General features: G+C 43.2%; 1 protein-coding gene across 2 annotated transcripts; it reads left to right on the top strand.

Annotated features, from left to right (window-relative positions):
* The first annotated feature begins 98 nt into the window (after nt 1-98).
* On the top strand, nt 99-25602 carry pkig (protein kinase (cAMP-dependent, catalytic) inhibitor gamma). 2 transcript variants are annotated; one of them, XM_080763710.1, is made up of 3 exons: nt 99-314; nt 23082-23269; nt 24266-25602. In XM_080763710.1, exons 2-3 carry the CDS (start codon nt 23110-23112, stop codon nt 24343-24345), a joined length of 240 nt encoding a protein of 79 aa, XP_080619836.1. In that variant the 5' UTR covers nt 99-314; nt 23082-23109; the 3' UTR covers nt 24346-25602. The 2 variants fall into 2 exon arrangements, with proteins under 2 accessions (XP_080619836.1, XP_080619837.1); XM_080763711.1 differs by lacking the exon at nt 99-314 and adding an exon at nt 14605-14764.
* Nucleotides 25603-25613: the final 11 nt, after the last annotated feature.

The following is a 25613-nucleotide window of genomic DNA, read 5'->3' on the forward strand; positions in this document are numbered from 1 at the left end:
AAAGCAGCTAATTAAAATAAAATAGTCAGAATACGAGACTAGAATCCTAAAGTGAAATCTGATTGGCTGTGAGCTGGCCAACTCCATTTTGGAAACAGCTGTTCGAAGACGTAACCTTTTTTTGTTTCCAGAGAGACATCCCTGCTCTCCAAACACTCCTCGTCGCATATTAATTTAACGTGGACATCGCTTTTGTGACGCTTTATAGTTGACACTATAGTTTTCCCTTCGACGTTTTGCTCTAGTGTCTGGAAACTTATTGGCGATTCATGTTATTACATTACAAGTGGATAAACAGAGGCGAACGAATCAAGGTTAGTCGCGATCTTTTGTTACAATATTGCAAATGTATACATGTGTTGCAGAACAACATGCGTGTATGTGTATACGTGTGGTGTATGTGTGTGGACGTAACAACTGGTGTTTGGTGTTGAAATCCGCAGGGAGCCGCACAGTCACGATTCACGAATCGTTATTTTACCAGTCAGATGTGTTCGGACAATGCCGTTTTCGTTGATAAACTATGAACACATTTCCCCCACGATATAACGTCATTAACGAACCTTTTCGCAATGCTATTATGAAGTATTATGAAATCCATGTCATGTTTTTTTTAAAGCTTCATGTGTGACATGCATTTATTAATTTTGCCCAGCTGTCAGTCATGCATGTCCTTCCACATAAGTGTTAATAGAATGGGCGCGTATATAGACTCGATTTTCATCTTTGCTTTCTATTAGCCACCACCCTACAACCAACACCCGCAATAAACAATCAACTTTATCTCACAGGGATATTGTGTAGGCTATCAATGCAGCATTCCGACTGCTGAATGAAATCATACACAGTAAAATCCTACACTCTGAGTTACAAATGGATACATTAACATAAGGATATGACTGTAATTCCTGCTTTTCTGGGTAAAGATAGCCTATTTCACTAGTAGGCCTATTTCATGTAAGAGTATGCACTCTGGGTGGGTGGAGAAAGATGGAGAGAGAGGCGCCCCCCCCCCCCCCCCCCCACACACACACACACACACACACACACACAATGCCAGTGTTATTGGGTAGGCGCCAACCTGCCTGGCCATGGGCACTGGTGGAAATAAACATTGGCTTCACTCTTCAGTCCCTTTCTTTCTTTCTTTCAGTGTGCTTAACAGTGAACACAACAGCATTGTTAATTTCCCCCCAAGCTTAAGACAATGGCTGAAACATATTGTCAATCTATGTTGAATTGCATGTTCAATTCATTTCAACACAAATTGTAAAATGTAAATTGGGCCAAAAGATACAGTAGGCCTATATTGGAACCTTAATAACTCGCTCATGGTGAGACATGTCAGTGAGGTATACACAGCAATAGAATGCCTTAAGTTATTTAAAATGTCTGTGCAACCTGTTGCATTGTAGCAATTGTTGTAGTCAACATATTGTGTTGATTATACAGTATATATATATATATATATATATATAGTACGGTAGGCTATAACGCTATTTTTGCCTTCGTGATTTTGGGGGATAAATAATTACCTCAAGAACAGTTAGTGTAATATCACTTATGCCAATATCTCATTTGGCTGACCAGTTGTAACACTTTTAAACCCAGTTATCAGTGATTTCATTTTCCGTAGTTCCGTGCACTTTGGCTTTGTAGGGCCACATTTGATAGTATGATGATAATGTTGTAGTATAACTACCAGTGCTAAGGTAGACCATGCAGTGTCTACTTCTCAGCTGGCTGGTGTGGAGCCAAATATTAATTGGATGTTCACAGGCCTACAGTACAGTAGTATAACCTAAATTGGTAAAAATGGCTTGGGCGGTAAAGTTGTCTCCGAAATTGTTTATAGCAGACAGAATCTAAAATGACAGACGGCACATGCCTTGGTTTAGGCTTAGGGTTGTAAAAGCAGTAACTTTTAGGTAAAAGTCATGGTTGAGATTTCTTTGAATAGAAATGTTTTGCTGCGCCCGGGTGGAGCAGTGGTTAAGTCCCTGCCCAGTGCCCACCAACACGGACTCGGAGGTTGTGGGTTCGAATCCACGTGGTGCATCGATCCGGCATTGTCAGGCGTCTGTGCGAACACAATTGGCCCGTGTTCGGAAGAGGGAAGCCGGGCGGGGAGGTGAATTGTCACTGCATGTATTCCTATGGGCTGGACGTCACCTGTCAGCAGGGACTCAGGGAGTGTTGAGCGGGAGGAGTAGGACGAAGGCTCTATGTCCTTCTGGTGGGGGCTGCTACTCACTGGCAGGTGAGTTAGGACTAGGTTACGACAGCAGTGACAACACAGAAATGTGTCTGGGGAGGAATTGATTGGCATAACGACTAAATATGGGAGTTTTTCTCCCATATTTAGTCGTTATGCCAATCAATTCCAATCAATTCCTCCCTCCCTCCTGTATTTTGCGTGTCTTAAGTACCAGGTCTTATTACTTCACTTAAGACCTGGAGGCGTGGTCAATGCTCTTTGGCCACTCAGAATAGCCAAATGGCATTGATCACGCCTCCAGGTCTTAAGTTAAGTAATAATACCTGGTACTTAAGACACGCAAAATACAGCACAGTGTGTCTACAAATTATTGGTTAATAAAATGAATGTAGAAAAATGTCTTGCCTAGAGCATGGTGTGCTATGCAGTTTGCAATACTACAACGATAAGGCCTGTTTAATCAAAATTAGATTAGCTTTCATGGAAAACGCCAGCATGTTGACTTTTGATTAACTTGTGTCTTCTCTGTAGACTGCCAAAACCCCCCAGCCCTGTATACTAGAACCACATGTCTGTGATGGAGTGTATATTGTGTCCTGATGGATTATATCTCTTTCCTTATTTTGTGTCCCTCTTAAAGCTCTATGTAATTTTGGGGGGTGAATAAAATGTTATGTTGTCTGTATGGTAGGGTATGCATGTCATACAATATAACACTAGGGGTGGTTGTATTTCCCCGCTCTTCTGTTGAGACATTTTAATCCTGTGTCTAGTTGGACATGACCTTCTTTGACACGATACTGTTGACGGTTTGACCTGAAGGTCAATAGTTTATTTTTATTATCTCGTTCCTGTTTATGGTTTCACCCGAATTTTGACCTGAAGGTCAAAAATGTATTTCTATTATCTCAATCCTGTTTTTGATTTCTATGATAATTGTTTGTTCAACAATTGCATCGATTTGTTGATATATACCGCTATATGGACAAAAAAACATAATGATTATTATACATTATTTGATTAACCTACACAAGCAAGATTAAGTTGGTTATTGGTTTCCTAGTCAAATGTCACGTTTGTTGAGTAACATTGTCAAATGGGGTGCTATGCAACAAAGTAGAAAGCTCCATCACCACTTTTACAGTCTCTGTAATAAGTCACTTGAAGAGGGTACTGATCTGATTACAGCTGGTCTTTGGGGGCTATTTACTTGAATTCTATATTTTTTGCTCACCTACAACTAGCTGTGAGGGAGACTTGCAGGTAGAAAATGGGTAGAACTTAAATATTAATTTAGGTCATGCGAGGCCACTTATCTGCAGTGCTGCGTTAACACTTTCAACAATACCACTCTCCTCCTTCAACTCGTTCACTAAATGAAAGTCATATCAGGTGCTTGCTGAGAGCTGCCAACAACGACATTATTAGCCTTGAGAACATTATGACTGTTATAACCCTGGCCTGCACTGCCAAGAAATGCAGTGGGGGTTGGTGGTCTGTTGTTTTTGTCATCAGTTTTTTTCTTTCTTGACAGTCATGTTTGCCATCTTCCGCTGTCAAACACAGTCACATTTCCTCTTACTGACATTGCATGATTGGTATTCTAGCAGACACCGAATGTCTTGAATTCGTCATTTAATGATCGCCTGAGCCAGCTTGACCCTTTTATAGGATAAAGGTGGGTCATTAATACAGTTTGAGCTAAAAAAAACACCAAAAGTCTATTTTCAGAATAAGTCCCTTGGGTGGCTGGCCAGGATAATGTCCAGAATTAGGCTTGCTTTCTGTCCACAGATACCAGAATACATTTATATGGATTGTTGTTGATGCTACAACCTACAGTAGTCTACTACTGGTTAAACATAAAAAAGTATGTGAACATTCTGTGCCGAGTATATTCTTGTACAGTATTCCTCCCTCTGTAATCATGGGTTTACTTATTTTGTGGGCCGTCTTCAGCTAAAATATATGGGCCTCTTCCTCTACCCACCTCAGGAACTGTAGTGTAAAGGCTGTCAAGTTAACACTCCTGGATCCTACATTTCTCCTTGATTTCTCCTGGAGTTTGTATCAAAGTCCCCAAATTCACCAGAATACAGGAACTTACATGTACTACATTTAAAAGCTTCAGGGCATGCACTGCCCTGTGGCAGTACATCAATGCTAGTAAAGCAAGCCACTAAGCCTGATGAAAGTATCAAACTCCCAAAATTCACCAGAACACAGGAAATTACATCATCTCTGTTATAAGGTTTTGGGGTAGGACCCCTACACCCCCCGCGTGGGAGGATCCCCCCCCCCCCCCTCCCCAAAGAAAAAATATCCTGGATTCTCACAGTCCGTTGTTGGCAGCCCACATTCCTAGCCCTTTATGTAGACTAGAGACTTTGGCTCCACTGTTTTGAGCTCCTAAGGCTGTTTGTTGAAGAAATATTGAGTGCCATTACCCTAACCTTAAGTGACTCTTGTGACTGACGGAAAGGGCTCGTATAACCAAATATTACATATTCAACGAATTGGCCTAGCAAAGGAATTGTCCATGCTTAAAGGAGCATCCCAACGGTCTGGCATAGACTATTGACTACAACTCGCTGACCATAAGTCAACCATTTTCCAAAGCATTGCGTATAGTTCGTTTGTCAAAAGGGTTTCTGTATATTCAGTTCATTTTAGTGTGGTGTGAAAATCAACCTGCAGAGACTTGAAACTAGCTTGAGATGGATATTGGACCAGTAAGACGCCCTGAGGGCGAGAAGCGCAACCTCAAGGGCGAGGTCGCGCTGAAACAACAGAGCTTCTTAATACGGCACAGTTAATGTAGAGTTGCTGGCCCTCTCCATATATATGCAGATCTAGTATGTCGAACCATGTATGGCTATCCAGGACACATGGAGCCGTGTCACGGGGTTGTGATGTCACGAGGCGTGATGGACTGACAACCATATATGGAGATCCAATGATGTCTCCGTGATGTCACAAGGTCAGATCCACACATGGAGATCTAAGGGTCTCCATGTGATGTCACAAGCCCCCTTTTTGATACTAGCTCCTCGCCACTCGCCCTACACACTTCCACTTGGTTTGAGCATAATGAGGCTGCACTGGAATCTGGGAGGGGAATCCCGGGCCGTCTCTATTATTTAAATACTGTATATCTACAGTATGCTCATTGCTCAAACCGAGTGGAAGTGTGTAAGGCAAGTGGCGAGGAGCTATAGTTTCAAAAATGGGATGTGCTGTGATGTCACGAGGCGTACTGGATTGGCAACCATACTGTGTATATGGAGGCGTGACTAATGGGAGATGCAGGTTTTCATAGTAAATGCGACCTACTGTCGCGATAGTCCAGTTATCTTTGAGGGACGCCAACTCATATATTCAGCTATTAGTGTAGATTTTATTTTTTTTGTTTATCAAATCAAAACACATAAAAACAACACAACAGCAAAAGCAAGAAACAAAAAAACAAACAATCCCACCCATTCCTCCCCCCGAGACCTAAAATGCCACAAAATGTCAGTACTCTTACTACTGTGCAATGGGAACAAGTAATAATAATGACTAAATCATGCCCGTAGATTTTCGTCTTACACAAACCTTAAATTCCCATTGACAATGAATGTCATTTACGTCATGTGTCTGAGCAAATCGACATGTTACGCCATGATGTATGATGATAAGAGCGCCCCTCACTTCACACACGGGTGTGAATTTTTTAAAATATATTACATACCAGTAAGTGAGTGTGTCTCGAGTGTACCAGGTTTGATGAGGTCAGATCAACATACGGAATGTCAGAACAGGTCAGCTCCATATGGGGTTTAATTTTCGGGCCTGGGTTTGACACTGTCGGTGCTGCTGCGGGCGTGTTCTCTCCTCTGCGTCATCAGTGCCCATACATACCCGAGGCGGGGTTGGTGAAAGGGCCTTTCTGTGTGCAGTTTGCATGTTCTCCCCGTGTCCCCTAGGGCAGGTTCCCTCACAAAAGAAACATGCAGTAATCCTGGTCTCTAAACTACCTCCCCCTGGCCAGCCGGGGCGCCTGATGGAGGGGAAAGGAACTACGCCGTCCTCCTCATGCATGGGATAGAATAGAAGGAAGCATGAGGTCAGTCCACTGCCCCCCAGGTTGGCACTTGGCAGAGGAAGTGTATAGTGCCCAGGATTACATTAGACCAGTAAGACGCGCAAACGCGGGAAGCGAACGCAGCTGAGACCCTGCAGATCATGTCTGTGTGTCTGTCCCGCTGTTACTGTATATGTGGACCTGGCCCCTTTTGTGCCCATATATGGAGCTGAGTGGACCTGGCCCCTTTTGTGCCCATATATGGAGCTGAGTGATTGCTGATGCAACACACTCCATATTTGGATAGCGGGACAGACAGACACACACACAGACAGACAGACAGACATGATCTGCTAGGTCTCATAGTAAGTGCTCACTGCATTCGCAATAATTGACACTGGGTGAAAAAATGGGTTGCAAAAATCACGAAAACAACAGGTCAGCTCCGTATATGGAGATCTAACGGGTTCTGACATATATCCATATATAAGTATAGGACTTTCCGTATGAACAAGCAGGCCCCATCTCAGTTCCGTGTATGAAGTGTGATGTTCCTCTTGGAACTATGACTGGTGGCCTTCTGTTGGCATTGTTTCTTTATTGTCAATGTGTGATCTGTTTGTTTGTATATGTTTTCTGTATCCTGATGACTGCTGTGCACAACAGGACAAATAAAGTATCTATCTATCTACTAATATTGATGACATCAGGGATCTCCATATATGGGCTTAATCGCGACAGCAGGTCGCACTACTACGATCCCTGATGATGTCATAGTGATGTCAGGAGACTTGGGCACAATATATGGGGGCTTTCCCCATGTATGGAGATTTTGAGTGACTGATAGACAAAATACGCACGATTCCATAGTTAACTGTGCCCTTCGGTCGCAACAATAATAAGTTATAGTTAAATCCTCATAGTTAAATCCTCATGCTTTATCCAGTTCTCTAATTTGTTCCTACATATTTAATGTTTGGTTCTCAGCAAGGTCAGAAATGTCTTTCTCATTGTAAAAAAGGGGAAATAATCTTTGTGGTGGTGTTCTATCTCATTGTATCCAGTAGTAGTAAGTTATGCATTGGATTGAAAGAATCACTGAGAAGAGTAAATAATGGGTGTACTGTATAATGAACCAGGCTGATTTGAAGCAGCCCATGAGAACTAGTGAAGCGATCATTGACAGTTTGAATTCATTCATCAGTGATACGCAGAGGAACCTTGCCTACAGTTCAGGCTCAAAACACTGTTGATAGTGTATGCTTTTATTAGAATTATTTTCACACAGTGCCATTTATCTAATGTAATCCTGGGCACTACACTTCCTCTGCCAACCTGGGGGGGGGGGGGGGGGGGAGGCATCCCTGACCTCATGCCTCCTATGCATGAGGAGTCCATGCTGCTTCTTTTCACCTGACAGGGGGGGATTTCCCTGGCCGGACGTAGCGCGTTCCTTTCCCCTCCATCAGGCGCCCCGGCTGGCCAGGGGGAGGTAGTTTTATAGAGACCAGGATTACTGCATGTTTTTGTGAGGGTACCTACCCTATAGGGGACACGGGGAGAACATGCAAACTTCACACAAAGAAAGGCCCTTTCGCCAACCCCGCCTTCGGGTATGGACACTGATGACTGATGACTACATGAGGGTTGTTGGTTCCACTTTCTAGGACTGTAGCGACCTGCGGTAATTGCCGCTCCCTTCTGAATGTTTGCCATTAGGGAAGGTTACAGTATACAGTATGTACAGTATGTGCTGTTTTGTCCTCTCAACTCAGCAAATCGAATCACATGACGCCCACGTCTTCATGGACTTGTGGGAGAAGAGCCGTGATGATAACAGTCGAGTGGAATTATTTGGCGAGTGTCAGCCAAAGCGAGGGCCGCCTCCGGAATCACTCTCGGTACAGGCACTATACAGCAGTCTGCTCATATACTTTTTTATTATTTAGAATCTACTACTAGGGAATGATGACAAGCTGTGTCGGTGTGATAAGGGAGTAATGGAGTTTATGCCCTGGTAAGTGCAGTGTTCAGTTTTCTCATGGTCCATTTATGCATTCGTTTCTGACTCTTGAGAATAAGGGTTCCGTGTTGCGAGCGACCAAATCCCCTGTAACAGGTGGTGCAGACTAGATAAGGCTTTGCCAAATAAGTTGTTCTGTTCCAAATTGGGTTATTCTGTTAGCCTAGGAAGACCTTTTGCGTTTCCCCTGAGTTCTTAAAAAAAAAAGGAAAAAAAAGAATCAAAACAGTGAAGCTTGATGTAGTATTGCCTTATATAGCCAGCTCAATAAATAAGCATGCATTCCTTTCCCTCTCCTCTCCTCGCCTCTCCTCTCCTCTCCTGTCATCGGCTGTCCTGTACGATATTGTCCTCTCCCTAATGCTTCTTCTGGTCAGCCCATATGGCTCTTGTTCAGTCTCCATTGTGTGTGTACAGCCTAGAGAAAGGTGGGTCATAAACAATCCAGTGTATGCAGTGCATATGGTAGATCTCACCATACATCTTTATGGCTTGTCCCTCTGGGAGGCTAGTCGTCAATGAGAGTGTGTGTGTGTGTGTGTGTGTGTGTGTGTGTGTGTGTGTGTGTGTGTGTGTGTGTGGCTAATCTCGCAAACTGATGGACCTGACCAGCGCCTTGTTGTCGTCATAGGCTGGCATGGCTGAGCCATGCTGTTGGATCATGTGTGGATCTAAATGATTCGATTATCTTTTTCTCTCTCACTGAAACGGTGTGAAAAAACACATTACAATATTTTAAAGTTGGGAGTGCCACAGACTTATTGTCTCCTGTGATCATTGGGTATTCTCAAAAATGTGGCGTATTTTTGCTGTGCGTCCGAAACACACAGCAAACACGCAGCACTCTGTGTCTTTTTTACCCTTTTTATGTGTATACACGTTTTTTTTCTCACACCCATGATTACAAGAGACAAAGAGCTAAGTCAGAGAGATCTAAAATACGTTTTAACAGCATAACTGCGGTCATGATGGGATAAAAACATAAAATAAAATCTTTTGTATTTTTATATCCATGGTCCATCTTGATTATACTTCCCACAAAACAAACATGTCATGTGTGCTTACATCAAACGGTAAAAGCGAACGGCATCGATTCGTTCAGCCTTGATTGAGTCGCTCCAGCTGTTACTGGATTGCCTTGCAGATATCCAAATTTTGGATGGACACCAATTTCTTTTTCAGTCTCTTCCATCAACTCTCTGGGGTCTCCGGGCCCCCCCAGGTCTCTAATATCCACTCATCAGTCAAGAACCGTATAGTGTGACTTTTGATACCACCCCTACTAGTCGTCTCTTTTAGGCACTGCGTAGATGCTTGCCTCCTTTCTGGCAAGAAAAGGGGTGACGACATCACTACAGTCTGACCTCGACTGCTCGCATCTTTCCACTGGAGATTTGTGTTTTGTTTTGTTTCGTTTTTTTAAAGCCCTAAACGGGCAGCCCGCGCACCCATGCACAGTAGGATGGTTAATGTGCTTTAGTAATGCTTCAGTAGTAGGAGTGGCTTACTGCTGAGCACCCATGGGCACCCACCATGTGCCCCATTGACCTCACACCCGTAGCCAGAGCCCTGAGGTTGGCTGACCCGGCGTCGGGTTGTGCCCAGAACTATAGGCACAAGACCAGAGGTGACCGAGCCTTTGCGGTTGCCGCCCCCAGGCTCTGGAACACCTTGCCCCTTGCACATTTATCACCAGAGGTTTTTTAAATTCTTACTTAACCTTTAACATTTTCTCTGGCCGTTAACTCTATAGTTGAACGTATAATCGCTGGCCTTTACTGTACACTGCTGAAATGTTGTCTTTGTTTCTTTTTAATCCTCCGTGTGCCTTTTTCTTTTTTTTGTTCTTTATAATTGAGCACCTTGGTCATTGTAAATGTGCTTTCGAAATAAAGGTGGGAAAAAAACGAGAAAAAAAACATTCCAAGGATGCAACTGGGACGTATCCTCAGTGATGTATCCCAAGGTCATCAGGGTTTCGGGTCTTCCAACATCACACCCCTCACTCGGGTGACCCAGCCGAGGTGATCAAGTCCCGACTTACGTCCCAGTAGCTACCCTCGATCAGTCCCATTAGGGAAAAACCAGGGTCACAATCCACTGCTCCAGAACTATACTCTGCCGGTACTGGGTGGGCCCGTCCGATGGGTACTGGCCGGGCGGGCGCGTGGAGGGACTAGGCACTGTGGGTTAACTCCTGGCCGCGCACCTCCATGCCTCACCAGGTCCTCTCCTGCTCTCACCAGGTGAACCCAGGACCTGTGAACTGCGCCAGATTCCCAGATTCCCAGACACTCGGGAGTGGTGGATTCCGCAGGCTCCACCGGTGGAGTTATAGTACATGAGCCGGTGTAAAATACTAACCAATTTTAACCAATAATATCATGAAACATCCACCAGTTTTTATTAGAGATGTTCAAGTTACTGAGATGATCATTTAATAAAAAAAAAGATCCTACATATTTTTTCTGTACCAGCTTATGCCATTTCACTGTGAGGAAGTAAATCAATCTTCTACACAGAGCTATGATTCATCCTGCTATACTACTTTGTGCACTGCTACTGTGACACCCAGACAGGTCATGGTATTCATCATGCCCAAAACCAGTGCTCATAGCTGGATAAAAGACGTTCATCTGCACAGTGTCTGGAGGTTGGTTGATCCTTGCGTTTCACCGTGATTGGCTGATACGCACACAGCTCCTGTTTCAATACGTCGGTAAAGTGGCTTGAGAGGCCATCTGGTAATCGGCAGTGACAGTTTTCTGAAAAAACTCTGTTTCTATGTCAGTCGTTCTTCGATTTTTCAAAAATAGCAGACCTACAAGCTCGTAGCGCGCCACTCGGTGGCGCACTATGAGCTTGTAGATCTGCTATTTTTCAATAGCTAAAGCATAACGTAATGCTAACACCAAAAGGGGTTCCTGCCAAAAATGGGTTAATACAAATGTACAGTGACACGTACCCCCCAAAAACGACTAAAGGGGACACAATTATTATAATATAATAATTATAGGCCTATCAAGAGTGGTTTGTCACTTGGTACAATCAGCAATATGATGGTGTGGCATGTTCCGGAAGACTTTGGTAACGGCAGCAATGCATTTGTATGCCAAGATAACTAAGAACCATAAGGATTGTAAATCTGTGCCCCAACCTATCTTGACATGACTGTATAAATTCGATCTGACATGCACAAGAGAATAACTGTTTAGGTATTTTGCGATGGCAAACATTCATCTTTAGGCTGATTTTTCTTTTTAAGCAAAGGATGCAGGTGTAATATTTAACTTCCCATTCGTGTGGCAGTATCATATATACATTGGAGAAGTGGTACCCAAAAAGCTGTACGCAATACGTTGTACCCAGAAGAAACCCAAAGCCACAACAGCTACGTCGCTATTGCAACACCCACAACACCATCTTACACACTACACTACACCCACACACACTCACACGGGCAGTGACGTCACACACTTACCCTTCGCAGTGTTCAAAAGCTATCTCCTCATAAGGCGGCCGACGACAAAGCAGACCACCAGCCGTCAAACATTAGTCTTTGCACTGCCAAATTAATGCCTCCCTTCCACACTCACGCCGGCAATGCATTTGTTTAATACTAACATTATCGGCCCAATCACCCACACCCCCGAGTATGCTGTTGCCCCAACAGGGCCAGAAACACGCTACTTACATACACTACAACTCGCTTACAATTCGCAAACCTGGCAACACTGCCCTGGCTCACACGTCACCAGCTCTGTTCTCTCCGTCTATCTCACAATCTGTCGCAGCCATCTTGCTTTATATTTATATGGGCGAGTGGAAATTTAATGCAAATAAATTAATTATAGGTCCAGCAAGCAAATCATGATGGTCTGTTTGTGCTCAATAGGTCACAATAACATTCCGATTTTAGGTGTTGTGTTTTGTATGACATTTTGGCCAGTAGTAGTTTTATATCTATCTCAGCTTTTGCCTGATAGCACACACGCAGCATTTGATGACAGGTTGCCATAGCAACGTACAGTGTGCGCAGACCTAACGTGAGTTGTTTACCACAGAAACACACGATGTAACATTATAAACTCATGTAACCTTGTGTGTCTACATTGCCCGTTTTTTATTTGACCAAGACAGACCATGCTAACGGTGTTAGCGCGTTAGCATCACACAGCTTACAGGCTCAGTGTTGCATGTAGAATACTTTCAAACATGACAATCCAAACGTTTTTAATGTGAGATGTTCTGGTGAGTTGGTGATCACAGAGGATTGTGTGGATTGTGTATTATATCAACCTGGGATAACCTGGGAAAAGAGGATACATTTTGTTTTCAGAACATTGCCTCTGCCAGATATCCAATCTAGGCTATACGTTGTTTTGGAGTTGAGACGGCAGGGACCTTTTTTAGTTCTTCAACCGATTACCGAACGTGATCACCATCTCATTATGGAGTCCAGTCGAGAGACATCTGCTCCGGAGTCCTGACTCAGCTGTGAATGTTGTGTGGTCAAAGATTCTCCCCCCCCCCCCCCATGTGTGTGGGGGCACACAAGGGGATTCCCTATAGCCTGGGGCTGGGCTCGGCATGTTTCTTCAGTAGAGTCATTTTGTAACGGAAGGGCTCAACCCGCTTTATCCTAAAAGCAGAGGCTTACGGATCTTTTGTGTGCAGAGAGACCCAAAACAGTATTCAACACAGCATGTATTCATAATTCTGCTGCCTTTTAGGGATCTGATGACTGGACTGGATATTGTCGTCTGTCTTCACATTGCGTGACGGGGGGAAAAGCGTTGTTATGATGCATTCGTTTTCACACCACATGCGCTGGTGTTGATTGGTCCATCTGTTGCCAAGTGAAAGGGTCTAACAAAAGGGAACATGATTCTTTTTGCTGTAGTGTTTGCATCTACATTGGTATGGTAATATTCTATTATATTGTATTATTTTACACTGTTTAATAAGGTTTAGTCAATTAAACATTAAACTAAGTGAGTGTTAGTAGTATACTGTATTTGTATTAGTCAACTAACTTACAATCAATGATTAAGGGTCACAATATATGTCATATTATTTGTATTTATTAAAATCAAGACGACGAATAATTCCTCCCCCATTTATTTAAACTATTTCTTACTTCCAGACATGAAGTGAATCTGCAAGCTCACAATGCATTGTATCATGAAATGTTGTGAGCTTTTAGATAAAGCTATTTTAGCTATTTCCCGTTAGACTATAAGTATACCAGTAAGACGCCCAAGAGGGCGATTTATAATATGGCTTTATAGTGTTTGACCATGAACTGCAGGTGCACCAGTATCACAGTTTGATGGGTTTCCAATATGGCACCACCACAAAAAAGGTGCAAAAAGGAATTCCATATTGACCAGCAAGAGGCTCGGGCTCGGCTACTTCTCCGTGTGGGTGCTAAAGATTGTCTATCTATATCAAGTGAGATTGATTTTTGATTCCACTGTGGCTTTTCGAGTGAAGCAACCTTGCCCCAAGATCTTTTGTTTTATTCATCGGTACGCGCTTCTACTCTGTAGTTGATGCTAATGGCCTCGGTCAGGCTTCTTATCTCTTGCTCCTCCGCTGATTTGATAAGCCTTTGGGCAATAGGAGCTCACTTACTTGATGGATAATTAGGATGGCAATTACATGTGAGTGGCACTGTTCATTCTCAGTATTCTCTCGACTGGGTTGAAAAGAATAGAAAGAGGTTTCTTTTGAGTGTGTGACATTATCTGTGAAAACGTGGCAGGTTTTTTTTCTTTGCCAGAGGAGAGTTGGCCTGAGATCTGTCGTGCGATGCAAAAGGTCTGTAGCAGCCTGAGAGGGAGATGGTGAATCTTTCTAAATTAAACCTGACAAAGATGCCTGTGTGCACCTCCTCTACCCATCAGGCAAATGTTTCACGGCACCGGCGCAAACGACCCGCGAGTCGTGACTGCAAGCTAGCTAGCTTCGCAAGTTGCTCTGCCTCACTCCCCCAGGAAATTATATAGGCTCTTACAGGCGGCATGGGCCTCATAAAAAGAGGAAGGATATATATGTGGGGCAAATATACACTGGGCACTGAATGGACAGGGGGTTTATTTATTTATGAAAGGAAGGGCTTCGGTATAGAACAACAATGCTAATCTTGTGGAGGAAACACAACTCCCTTGTGTTTGAAGTGGGCTGGCAGTCCTGCAAGCAGCTGCTGACATCATGTGAATAGACAGTGTCCAGACCGTGGTCTGACTGGGAAGGTTGAGAGGCAGGGAAAAAGTCAGGGGAGGAAGGGGGGGTTATGGTGAGAGCACGGTGCCGCGCTGCTCTCAGTGTGCAACACTTGTCTTTGGAGGGTCTCTAAATGGACGTTTGTCTGTGTACAACACAGTCGGGGACCTGCGAGGTTGTCGGTCTTCCGGGCATTCAGTTGGTGGATGATTCAAGTGTGAATATTTTGGTAAGCCTGCACTCTTTCTTCACTCATTTCCTCTTTGTGTGAAAAACCACCATTTCTAATTTATTTTAAATGCAAAACATTTTATGCTGAAGTATCAAGCAAAGGTGTTGTTTGACCACAGCCAGACGTTCTAGAAATGTGATCATGGGTTGGGTTGGGTTTTACACAGCCTCATGTGCAATTTGTTGTCAAACTATTTTTGGGGGATTATTTTGGTATTTCAAAATTGTGGGGAAACCTCAGGATGAGAGCACTCAACAAGAACCCTGGATTAAAACATTTTGACCTGAGATCAGATTCTAAAAAATGTCTTCTACATCCTGACAGTTTTCTGAAAAAGCTATGTTTCTATGTCAGTCGTTCGGTGGCGAGTCGGTGGCGCGCTATGAGCTTGTAGATCTAAAGCACAACATAATGCTAACACCAAAAGGGGTTCCCGCCCCAAAATGAGTTAAAACCCCACAACGGACTAGTGTGTTGCTAAGAGAAACAGATGAGGGCCTATTCACGGGTAGGCTTTTTTTGCCTTGTCAACAAATGATGTGAAATTAGTTGACTGACTTTTTAATTGCCGGTAAGAAGATGGCACTAATGGACTTCGAAATCAGCAAGGAGGTCAATCTTAGTGTGGGTTGTTGCAGATAATGTGAGTTTATTACGCACAAATCAGGCTTAAAAGGCTCAGGGAGGGGACGGGAGTCTGCTTGTCTCCCTAATGGGGCCCGGTGAAAGTGGCAGTGCTGCTGCTGAGTCATATTCCCTCAATGATCGCACGTCAGGCTGTTGTGCCTAATTTCACAAGGCCAAATAAAGCTCTCCTGTTACATGTCGCCTCGGCCCATGACCTGACCACCACTCACTCATTACATACTGTACAGACAACTGTACAGTGCTCATCCTCCATGCCATTGGTCTAATTCACCTTCGATTTAATACCTTCACAGTGGGATTATGTAGTTACAGTGTGTTATTTGTGGGGATGGGCAATTAATCGGTCAACGCATCGCTATAGGCTGGGCTGATATTGGCTTATTTTATAATAATGTTGAAAAATAAATAAAGCCTGAAAAATGCTTTTGTGACGATGAAGGCTACAAATTATATCTGTGTTTTAGCTGTTTATGGTGGGATATGGGCCAACATTCCAATAACGGTGCATACCTTTTTTCAGAATGGCCAAAATTATTATAATTTTTTAATGGGGAATGAGATCATATCGACATTGGTTATATCGGTTATTTCATTATATTGGATCTCGATATCGACCAAAATGTCTCACCGGTAAAATGCCTATTGAAGATTTGAACAGCTGCTTTATTGAGAACAGGGAAATTGCCTGGAATTTAAATTCCATGAAATAATGAAGTGGTGTTTTCCCCAAGTAAAGTGGATCCCCTGCATTGCAAACAGTCAGCGCATACAGTATAGTGCCAGAGGGAGGAGCGAGAAACCAGGCAAGGGGGAAACGAGAGAATGAGAAGTAAGGCTAAACTTCAGTTCAACCCACCACCCGAACTGCAGTGATTGAATTGTTATTGTCTGGAGTGAAAATGCACACCTGTGACATTTATATCCTCTGATAGTGTTTACAGCTGCAGCTGTGTCGGGTTTCCTTCCCTACACACCCTGGCCTTTTCACATAAAGACACCCTTCTCTTATTATCTGGGACATTAGGGAAGGAAGCATATCGTAATTTATCGTGACGCCATTATTATATGCTACTATTTCAGTCAGCAACTTGTGATTGACTTAAGGCATGTTCTTGCAATGGAACAAATCTCTTAAAAAGGATCCCAGGCTAATATGACAAATATGCCTTAAAACCTTATACAAAAAAAACCTAGGAAAAAAAAAAGAATCATAAATAAAGAATCTTTCACTCAATAGGAATGGCTCCTGTTGCAAGTTCATGTCATGTTTTAAGGCATATAATGTGTCTTATAGCCAGGGATCCTAGAACTGGATGATATAGTTATTGTAATATTTTGATGAAGGTTAAATAAATCATCTTCTTCTACTGGTCTTTTACTGGTCTTAAAGGCAGTATTACGTTAAAGTGGTAGTTTTTTTTTAAATATATTAGGAAGTTCAAGTTAAGTGAAATGAATGGTTGCCTCTATACCCGTTTGTGTCATCATATGCACATTATTGATCGTTTCTCAAAATGTCCTTGTCATATCCCAAATCAGAGACGTGCTGGCCATTGGGAAATTCGGGAAAACTCCCGAACGGCCGGTCCAGTCCAGGCCGGTCTGGGCCAGCCGTTTTTTTTAAATATATATATTAAAAAAACAAAAAAAAAAAAAAACATATTTAATTAAAATCCCCTTTGTGTAATACAATGCAGCACTGTCCAAAATTTGGTGGCCCAAATGCGGAAGTGCAACCGAGCGCTCAATGTTAAAGCCCAGCTGCACAGGGTTTCCTCGTCATGAATCCACGGGTCCGCCTGCAGTCCTTCCTCTTACCACTAGGGCCCAGTGCTTCAACGTTGGAGCGCCTCACTGGCCCCTTGGGTTAAGGTGGTTGCAAAGTGCACACTGGTGTTTTTTCCCCCCCTGCGTTTTGCGTATCCAAAAGTAGCAGGCTATCACTAGCTGTCAGGCTGTCGCCAAGACCCCACTAGACGTTATACAGAAGAAATGTTCAGCTGCAGTATGCAAACATGATTGACAAAGTGAGGTTGATATTTTTTTGTCCTCCGATATTCGGCAGAAAAAAACGCAGTGTGCAAACACTTTTTTACGGTTGTAAGCGGGGAAATAGAACCAGAATAGCATGGATACGCTCCTGGCCCTACACAACACTCTGGTTGAAGGGAAAGGTTATTCATTGCTTTTCCACTCAACAATAAATAAATGTGAAGGGGCACGGTGGCACAGTTGGTAGTGCTGTCGCCTCACAGCTAGAAGGTCCTGGGTTCGATTCCCGCTCGGGGCACTGTGGGTGCTGGCGGCGTGTTTCCTCCTCTGCGTCATCAGTGCCCATACCCGAAGGCGGGTTTGGCAAAAGGGCCTTTCTGTGTGGAGTTTGCATGTTCTCCCCGTGTCCCCTAGGGTAGGTACCCTCACAAAAACATGCAGTAATCCTGGTCTCTAAACTGCCTCCCCCTGGCCAGCCGGGGCGCCTGATGGAGGGGAAAGGAACTGGTTGGAATAACGTGTTCCTTCCACGCGCTCCAACCAGGGAAACTCCCCCCTGTCAGGTGTAAAGGAGCAACTTGGACACTCTGAAGGAAGCATGAGTTAAGTCCGTTGCTCTCCCCAGGTTGGCGGAGGGTGTGTAGAGCCCAGGATCACATTAGATGATTGACACAGGGGTGGAAAATGGGTTACAAAATCGTGGGATAAAAAATATATATTAAAAAAAAACAATAAATAAATGTCCCCACACAATTTGACCAGTTGTTTGACAGAAGATACGTGTCACTCACTCTCTCATGTCAAGTTACATCTTCATACAGGCTATATGCATTGTATAAAGTTATCAGCGGCTCAACGGCAACTGAAACGACCTGCTCGTGTGCTATAGTGCAACACAAACCGTTCTGCTGAGCTTTGCTCATACAGGGATTGACATCAGTGCATTCAGGCAAGAGTCTAGGCCGTAAAAAACACATGGTGAAGACTAGCTACACCATCATCATTATCATCATCCCTCCATGGAAACCTGTTAATGATCTCATGGTAGGATCTGATCCACTTGCATGGGCAAGCAAACTAATTAAACGGGAGAATGGCAATTAGATAAAGCTCCCATAAGCATAAAGCAACATAACAACTGGGCCACTGGTATGGAGCAAGTGGAGCATAATATGGCACACTGTGTCTGCTGAAGTAGACGGGCTGTGCTAATACAATTTACATTTGAGGCATTTGGCAGACGCTCTTAATCCAGAGCGATTTACATTAAGCAAGAACAAAAAGGCATGAGAATACATATCACATATAAAATGCATTTATCATGAAACATGTGTAAGCTAAGAACGTAACTAGAACATATCTGAGACTAATACATATAAACTATACATATACTATACTATGCTAAACATACAGTATGTACTACTACAGTATGTACTACTGCTGAAGTACTATGTCTACGTACAATGCAATTATTGTGCTGTCTACATGGCATGCTATAAGTCTGTTTCAAATGCTATCCAAGTCTAAAAATCACACCTGTGTGAACCAAGTGGTGCAACTCCCCTCTCTCTCTCTCTTTCTCTCTCTCATTAGAGACACAGCACTACCCCTCTCTCTGTTTCTGGCGCCCCCTACTGGTATAAATGAGTAACATACTCGTGCTCATAGACACAGGTACACAGGTACACGGACAAAGCTGGATGTAGAAGTGGTTGCACCACTTAAAAAAAGTGCAGGGAATAGGGTAAGTGCTACGGGCCATGATGGAGTCTGAAAAGGTGGGGGGTTTTTTCAAACTACGGCGGAAGATTGCTACAGTATGTGCTGCTGTTAGTCTGAGGTGGAAACAGAAACTTGGTCCATGGAGTATAGTTAAGACAGGCTGGCAGTAGGAGAAGGTTTTACTTGTTTGAGCATGGTTCTGATGTGGACATTGGAAACCGTAGGCATATTTATATGATGGTTCTTGAGACTAGCCTAGTTACATTTGTTTGGTCTAATGTTTATTTATTTAATTGTCTTTTTTCTTCTTTTTGGTACTGTACAGTTTGCCTACCACAGTGACTTGGCTTACTAAATGGGCAGTAGTGATCTACAAAGATCACACGGATCACATCAGAGTCGGGGCCGATTAATACTCCTATTTTACCGCTGTTTCGTCGCTGTAGTGCCGAAATGATTTTGGCTCGTCAGAAATTTTCAGTAGCACCGAAGAGCCTACTTTAGGACGGTACCCTCCCCCCCGAACCTCAAATGACGTCAAATTGTAGGCTCTACAGCGCCAAACCGACTTTTATTCGGCTCTAAAATAGGAGTATGAATCAGCCCTTAGGGTTCGGGAATACTACAGTTCAATGCTTGCTTTGTGACAAACGCAAAGGCAGTGCTTTTACCTTGAGATGCTTAAAGGCTGTATGCTGGCCAATAACTTTTTCATATATTCTCCAACTGTTACTGTACAGCTGCATTGCCTATTAAACCCTCCCTATCAGTGAATGACCCTGGGCACTTCCTCTTCAGCATGGTGTGCACAAACATAACAGAGAGAGAGAGAGAGAGAGAGAGAGGGAAAACAATCTAGGGATCTTTGTGGTTCATGTCATGATAACCTTTAGCTTTATGATGGAATGGAAGCATAGTGTTTGGGAACCGGCTGGCCCTGGGTCACTGTGTCATTTTTGCAACATCATCTGCCAGCTCTGTCTGAACCCCTTTTGGTGTTTTTTTAAGCATTGTTATACTTTAGTTATTGAAAAAATAGCAGATCTACAAGGTCATAGCGCGGCACCGAGTGCCCCGCTATGAACTTGTAGATCTGCTATTTTTGAAAAATCGTGAAAATGTGCCTCAAATCTTTGAATATATATATTATTGCATTTTAACTCAAATCTTTGCTTCTGGGGAGGTCCCTGGAACAACATATTTTCAGAGGGTGGGGGGGTGGAGGCATATTATAATTTTTGGGGTCCTTGACATGAAATATTGAGCACCACTGATACAGAAGCATATGGTTTTTCAGAACGGATTTTGAAGATTCTTTTTTAATTTCGACGTCAGGCCTAAATGGGTTTACTTTAATTCCTCCTGCCTCTCTATCACAGTATCACAGTGATTATCACCCTCTGGAGTGATAATCACCCGGGTAGGCCGAGGATATTTCAAGTGGGCTCCCAAATAATATTTCTGATATAGATCATATTCAAATTTAAAGAATGAATGTAAAAGATAATTATTTTCTTTAAAACACTGAAAGATTTGTTTTCATTGTTATACCGATTAAATAGGAACTTAACTGAGCTAGGGATGGGAATTAGTCATTAATTGATTAACCGGGTTAGTTGATAAGCGATACATCTGAGAATAACAAAGAGGGGAGTTGCACCACTCAGTTCACACGGGTGTGATTTTTATTTTTTACCGGACCACATGTGCGTTCCTCGGCCGTATGCATGCTCAGACGGCACAGAAAACCACCTAGTGATGGAACCGCAGAATTCTAAGTTGTTAACTGTTAACTTAAAAGTTTAATTGATACATTTCTTAACGGCGCTTGATCTATTAACCCATTCTGACCGGGAACCCGTTTTGGTGTCAGCGTCATGTTATGCTTTAGCTATTGAAAAATAGCAGATCTACAAGCTCATAGCGCGCCACCGAGTGGCGCGCTATGAGCTTGTAGGTCTGCTATTTTTGAAAAATCGAAGAACGACTGACATTTTTAGAATCTGATCTCAGGTCAGAATGGGTTCATCAGACCAGTGTGTGTCCAGTGGAAACCTCGTATGAATCTGATCTCAGGTCAGAATGGGTTAACATCCCTAAATGGAACACAGTCAATTGCTTGATCATTACAATAAACATGCTCTGAAAATGCATCTGACCACTTAACAATTGGGCCCCATGGTCCAGACGAGGTTGAGAACCACCGCTCTTATCGCTTTCCTTCTCGCCTATATCGTTTCCTTCAAGGTCAAGTTGAGGGTCAGGTTGAGCTGTGCTCCCCATTGTTTATCAGCGGATGTATTTTGTTTCGCTTAAATGGATGTTAAATGCCGTTATCGTGCTGCACAGATATGTTATGTGTTCAATTGAATTAACAGTCCAAATGTTAATGTTCTGAAACTGCCGAGCAGTGTGATGATCTTATTGGCTGCAAAAAGATTGTCATTTTCATGTACATTTTCTCCAGTCCTTTCACGACTTGTTTCTTCATGAACTTTTCTTCCTCCTTTAATGTATTCTTTTTTGTTTGCCTCACCTTATTTAGTTTCTTAATCGCTTTGTCTTCTTTTCTGGAACAGCTTTTTACTTCTTTTTGCACTTCCTCTTTTTCTCAGAGGAACCACCAGCTGTATAGTCTTCACACTGTAAGATCCTGAGTGTTCATTTAACACAAATGGTGACTTTACACAGTCTTGTTTGGTTCCATTTGTACACTCTTCAGAGTCAAACGAACACTCCGGATTTTACTGTGTAGTAGTGTTTGCTATTTGGCAGGATCCATGACCCAGTTAAATATGGACTGAGAAACAGGAAGAAGAGGAGGAATGAATAGCTAATGGAAGCTCGATATGCTCGTCGCTGGGGCTCCCTCTGGCTTCCCTCCTCTACTAGCCCTTTGAGAGCTTTAAAGCCACTCTTTATTGACCAGTCCCACCTCCTCACCGAGCCCCTTTTGCACTGCAAGTAACCTTTTGTGACGGACCCGACCAGTTGAGGGATAAGAGACAGTATGTCAGTCTCAGTAGTTTTGGAGCAGCTTTTTTTGTGTGTGTTTTTCCTATTGTAATTAGGACAGCCAATTAGCACAGATGTCAGCAGGGCCATTAGTCCCCACAGTAGAAATAGAAATGGTAATTACGAGTCGACCAGCCACAGTATAGCTGTTCCTTTTTTTTCCCATTAATTCACTCTGTCAACAGAGGTGCTGAAGTGGCACACTTATGTGTGTGCGTTTCACGTTCAGCTGCTGACCTGAGATCAGATTCAAAAAATTCGTCGTTCTTCGATTTCTTCAACTTCAGTTGTCTACTAGTCCATATGATCAACATAAATACTTGTATCTAATGGAATTTACTTGATTGAGAAGTTCTGAAAAGGTGACTGCCAAATGGAAATGCACAATCACTTGTATATGACATTCGTGTACCTAATTTGCAAACTTTGGCCTGTGAATGTCGACTGTAAATATCTATAGCATTTAAAAACAGGTGTTCACAATTCCGATATTAAGCCTTTCAAACTGTGAAATCAAATGAATGTTGTTGAGGGCGTATTGGGGTGAACTTTTTCCACTGGAGTTTGGGAAATATGGGTCTTGGGGGGGGGGGGTGGATCTAGATTTATGTTTTCACGTTTTGTGTTTTAACATGATCTGTTGCCCTGTCTTGACTCTTGAACTGATTTATGCGCTGTCATATGATGGTGTGACAATGTGTTGTGAGCTTGTAGAAATGAGGCATACTGTAGTGTATACTGTAGCAGCTCAAAATTACACATGGAGTGTTCAGTACTAGTAGCCTCTGCTTCATATAACTTTTGTCACGCCGTGTTGATTACTCCCAAAACGGTGATGATGCACTGAGCCCATTGGCCATTGTAGGCCAAGCCCAGATTATTTTATTAATGTTTCTTTTTGTAAACGCCTCCCCTCCTCCTCCTCCTCCTCTGGCAGGTGTAATGAGAGCGCTGGTCATGGACAGATGATGGACGTCGAGACGACGACATACTCGGACTTCATCAACTGTGACCGCACGGGACGCAGGAACGCCGTGCCCGACATCGTAGGGGAGCAGGCCGTGACGGCCGGCAGCACCAGTGAACTGGCCAAAGACATGGCAGAGATGGACCTGAAAGCTGCAGGTGGGCATTTTTTCACACCGACAACCCTCCACTTTGACACACGTAGCCTGAGCAAGGTGATGGTTGAACCGATGAGCTTAAGATTCCCAGACGGCGTGAGCCACTCAGTTGACCGTGAGGCTTTTACAGTGTACGTGTGTACTGCACACATGCTGAGCGTGAACAGATCACAGCAGGGTATACTGCAGCACAGCAATACAGATGACAATACATGGGTTGTTTTTATTAATCGTAATCGCGATTCGCGACAGCACTCGTTAATAGTCCTGGCTTCCCCTGCTGGACTTTGTCACCCAGTACATCTTCTTCTGTAGTTCTCTTTTGTTTTAGAGTTTGGAAGAGAAGTACAGTAAGCGTTTCCCATAATGCTCATTGAGTCTAATTTGACTCTTCTGCTGTTTCCCAAAACATGTAAAACGATTCAAATACAATAAATTACTTAATAAGAAAAAAATGTTTCGGTGGTCTCATGTTGTGTTTGCTGGAGGAAGTTGAGGTTCCTTCCTCAGGATTCTCATTTAGTCAGATTTATAGCCTGTTGTGCGGCATTGTCAAGTCTGTGTGTGTGTCCGATTATCTGCTCAGATTATCCTGTAGCATGAGGGGTTCACAGATCCAATATTAAACCTCCTGATCTGCTCACAGATGCATCAGGGTAGCCCTGATAAAATCAAACATTTTTGACATTTAGGTTTTATTTTTATCTGGATTGTGTGGGTCACTATACTGTCGGAGTGGCACTGCTGGAGTTGCTCGCAACCACAATAGCTCACAAGCACATTCGGACGTGAAGTGAATGAGAGGACTTTTGACATGGCGACAGCAAAAAAAAAAGATTTTAAAACTTCTGTAGTGTGGGGAAAGCTTCAGGTTTAGTTTATTCGTTTAAGGTTGGGGCTAGACATGTACTGATGATGGTTAAGATTAGAGATGACGGAAAGAGTGTGTGTGTGTGTGTGTTCTGTGATTGACACGTTTCCCATGTTTCTACTCCAGGTGAGTCCGGGGGCTCACCCCCCCCTGAGGGTGAGGGATCTACCAGCGCAGAGGCCCCGGCGAATGGAGAGCCCTCTTAAAGACCCTCCGCAGATGGGAGGGGGGATAATGAAAGAGGGTGCGTGTTGTTGGGAGGGTGGGCGGGGGGGGGGAAGATGAGGAGAGAAAGCAAAAGTAGAAAAGATTTGGAGAAAGAAAGAGAGAACGTATTGGTTGTCGTGAGCGGACGCGCCTCTTCCCACAGGCCCCTCTTCATGCCATGGTGAGGAACACCTTCTCTCTCTCTCTGTATATGGAAGCCTTCTCAGCCCCAAATGCATGCTTCTCTTAATCAGAACAGATAGTGATAGGAAGAAAATTGAGTGGAACTAACAATGGAGAAGCTGCTTTTACTCTGGTAGTGATTTGTATCTCTTTGACGTGACGAGAAAGCACAGGAACTCTGGATTTAGCTTCTCTGGAGTCCGACTGGTTTGGAATATACATTCATATACACACACACACACACACACCGCTGTTCCAGCCTAATATGGAAATCCATCTAAGGAGAACGTTACATAACCACTCGTTTGTCATTTTCTTTGTTGTATGTATGTTTTGTGACCCTCGTTAATTTTCATTTACTCTTCTTTGTATATATATTTTTTTATTTTTTAGCCCTTTCATTTTTTCAAGTATCCAGTGTAGTTGCAATGGAGTCTCTACGCCAACGGTATGGAGGTCATATTTATTGCAAAAATGTTCAGTGATAAAACTTTGTACTAGGAATTTTCTTTGTGTAATAAATCACTTCATATGAATCTACTGTAACGGTTGCATTTAATGTTGTAACTTGTAAGGTGTATATGTTTGCACAAGGGAACTTAACCACTTAAACCCTATACTTTGTTGACCGGGGTCACCCAGGCGACTACTTGGTCCCGTCCTTTTTTTCTCTCCCGCTATACCAAATATCTTAATTGAAAATACCAGATCTACAAGCTCACAATGTGACACGTTGCAAGCTTGTAGATCTCCTATTTGCCCGAATGTATGCATATTTTCGCCGAATGTTCGCCTATTATGACATGTCCACAAAAGGGAGGCTAGGGTTCATGTGGTTAACTGAGATTTCTGAAAACGTTGAACCGAATTAGCGCTTATTATAACCCTAGAGCTGGTTGGTCCTCGAGTGATTAATGAGAATGTAGCTCGGAGCGGTGCAGGAGCCATAAATATTATTGAATGCCCCTTTTGTGTACATTAGGGTGGCTACAGGAAGCCAGTGTTTACATTCCCATCTAGAATGTCCCCCTGTTCACATTTATTTCCATATCAAATAAAGAAACGGAAACATGTCAAGACTTTA

Source organism: Protomyctophum bolini (assembly GCF_963924005.1).
Source record: "Protomyctophum bolini genome assembly, chromosome: 5".
Taxonomy (NCBI): domain Eukaryota; kingdom Metazoa; phylum Chordata; class Actinopteri; order Myctophiformes; family Myctophidae; genus Protomyctophum; species Protomyctophum bolini.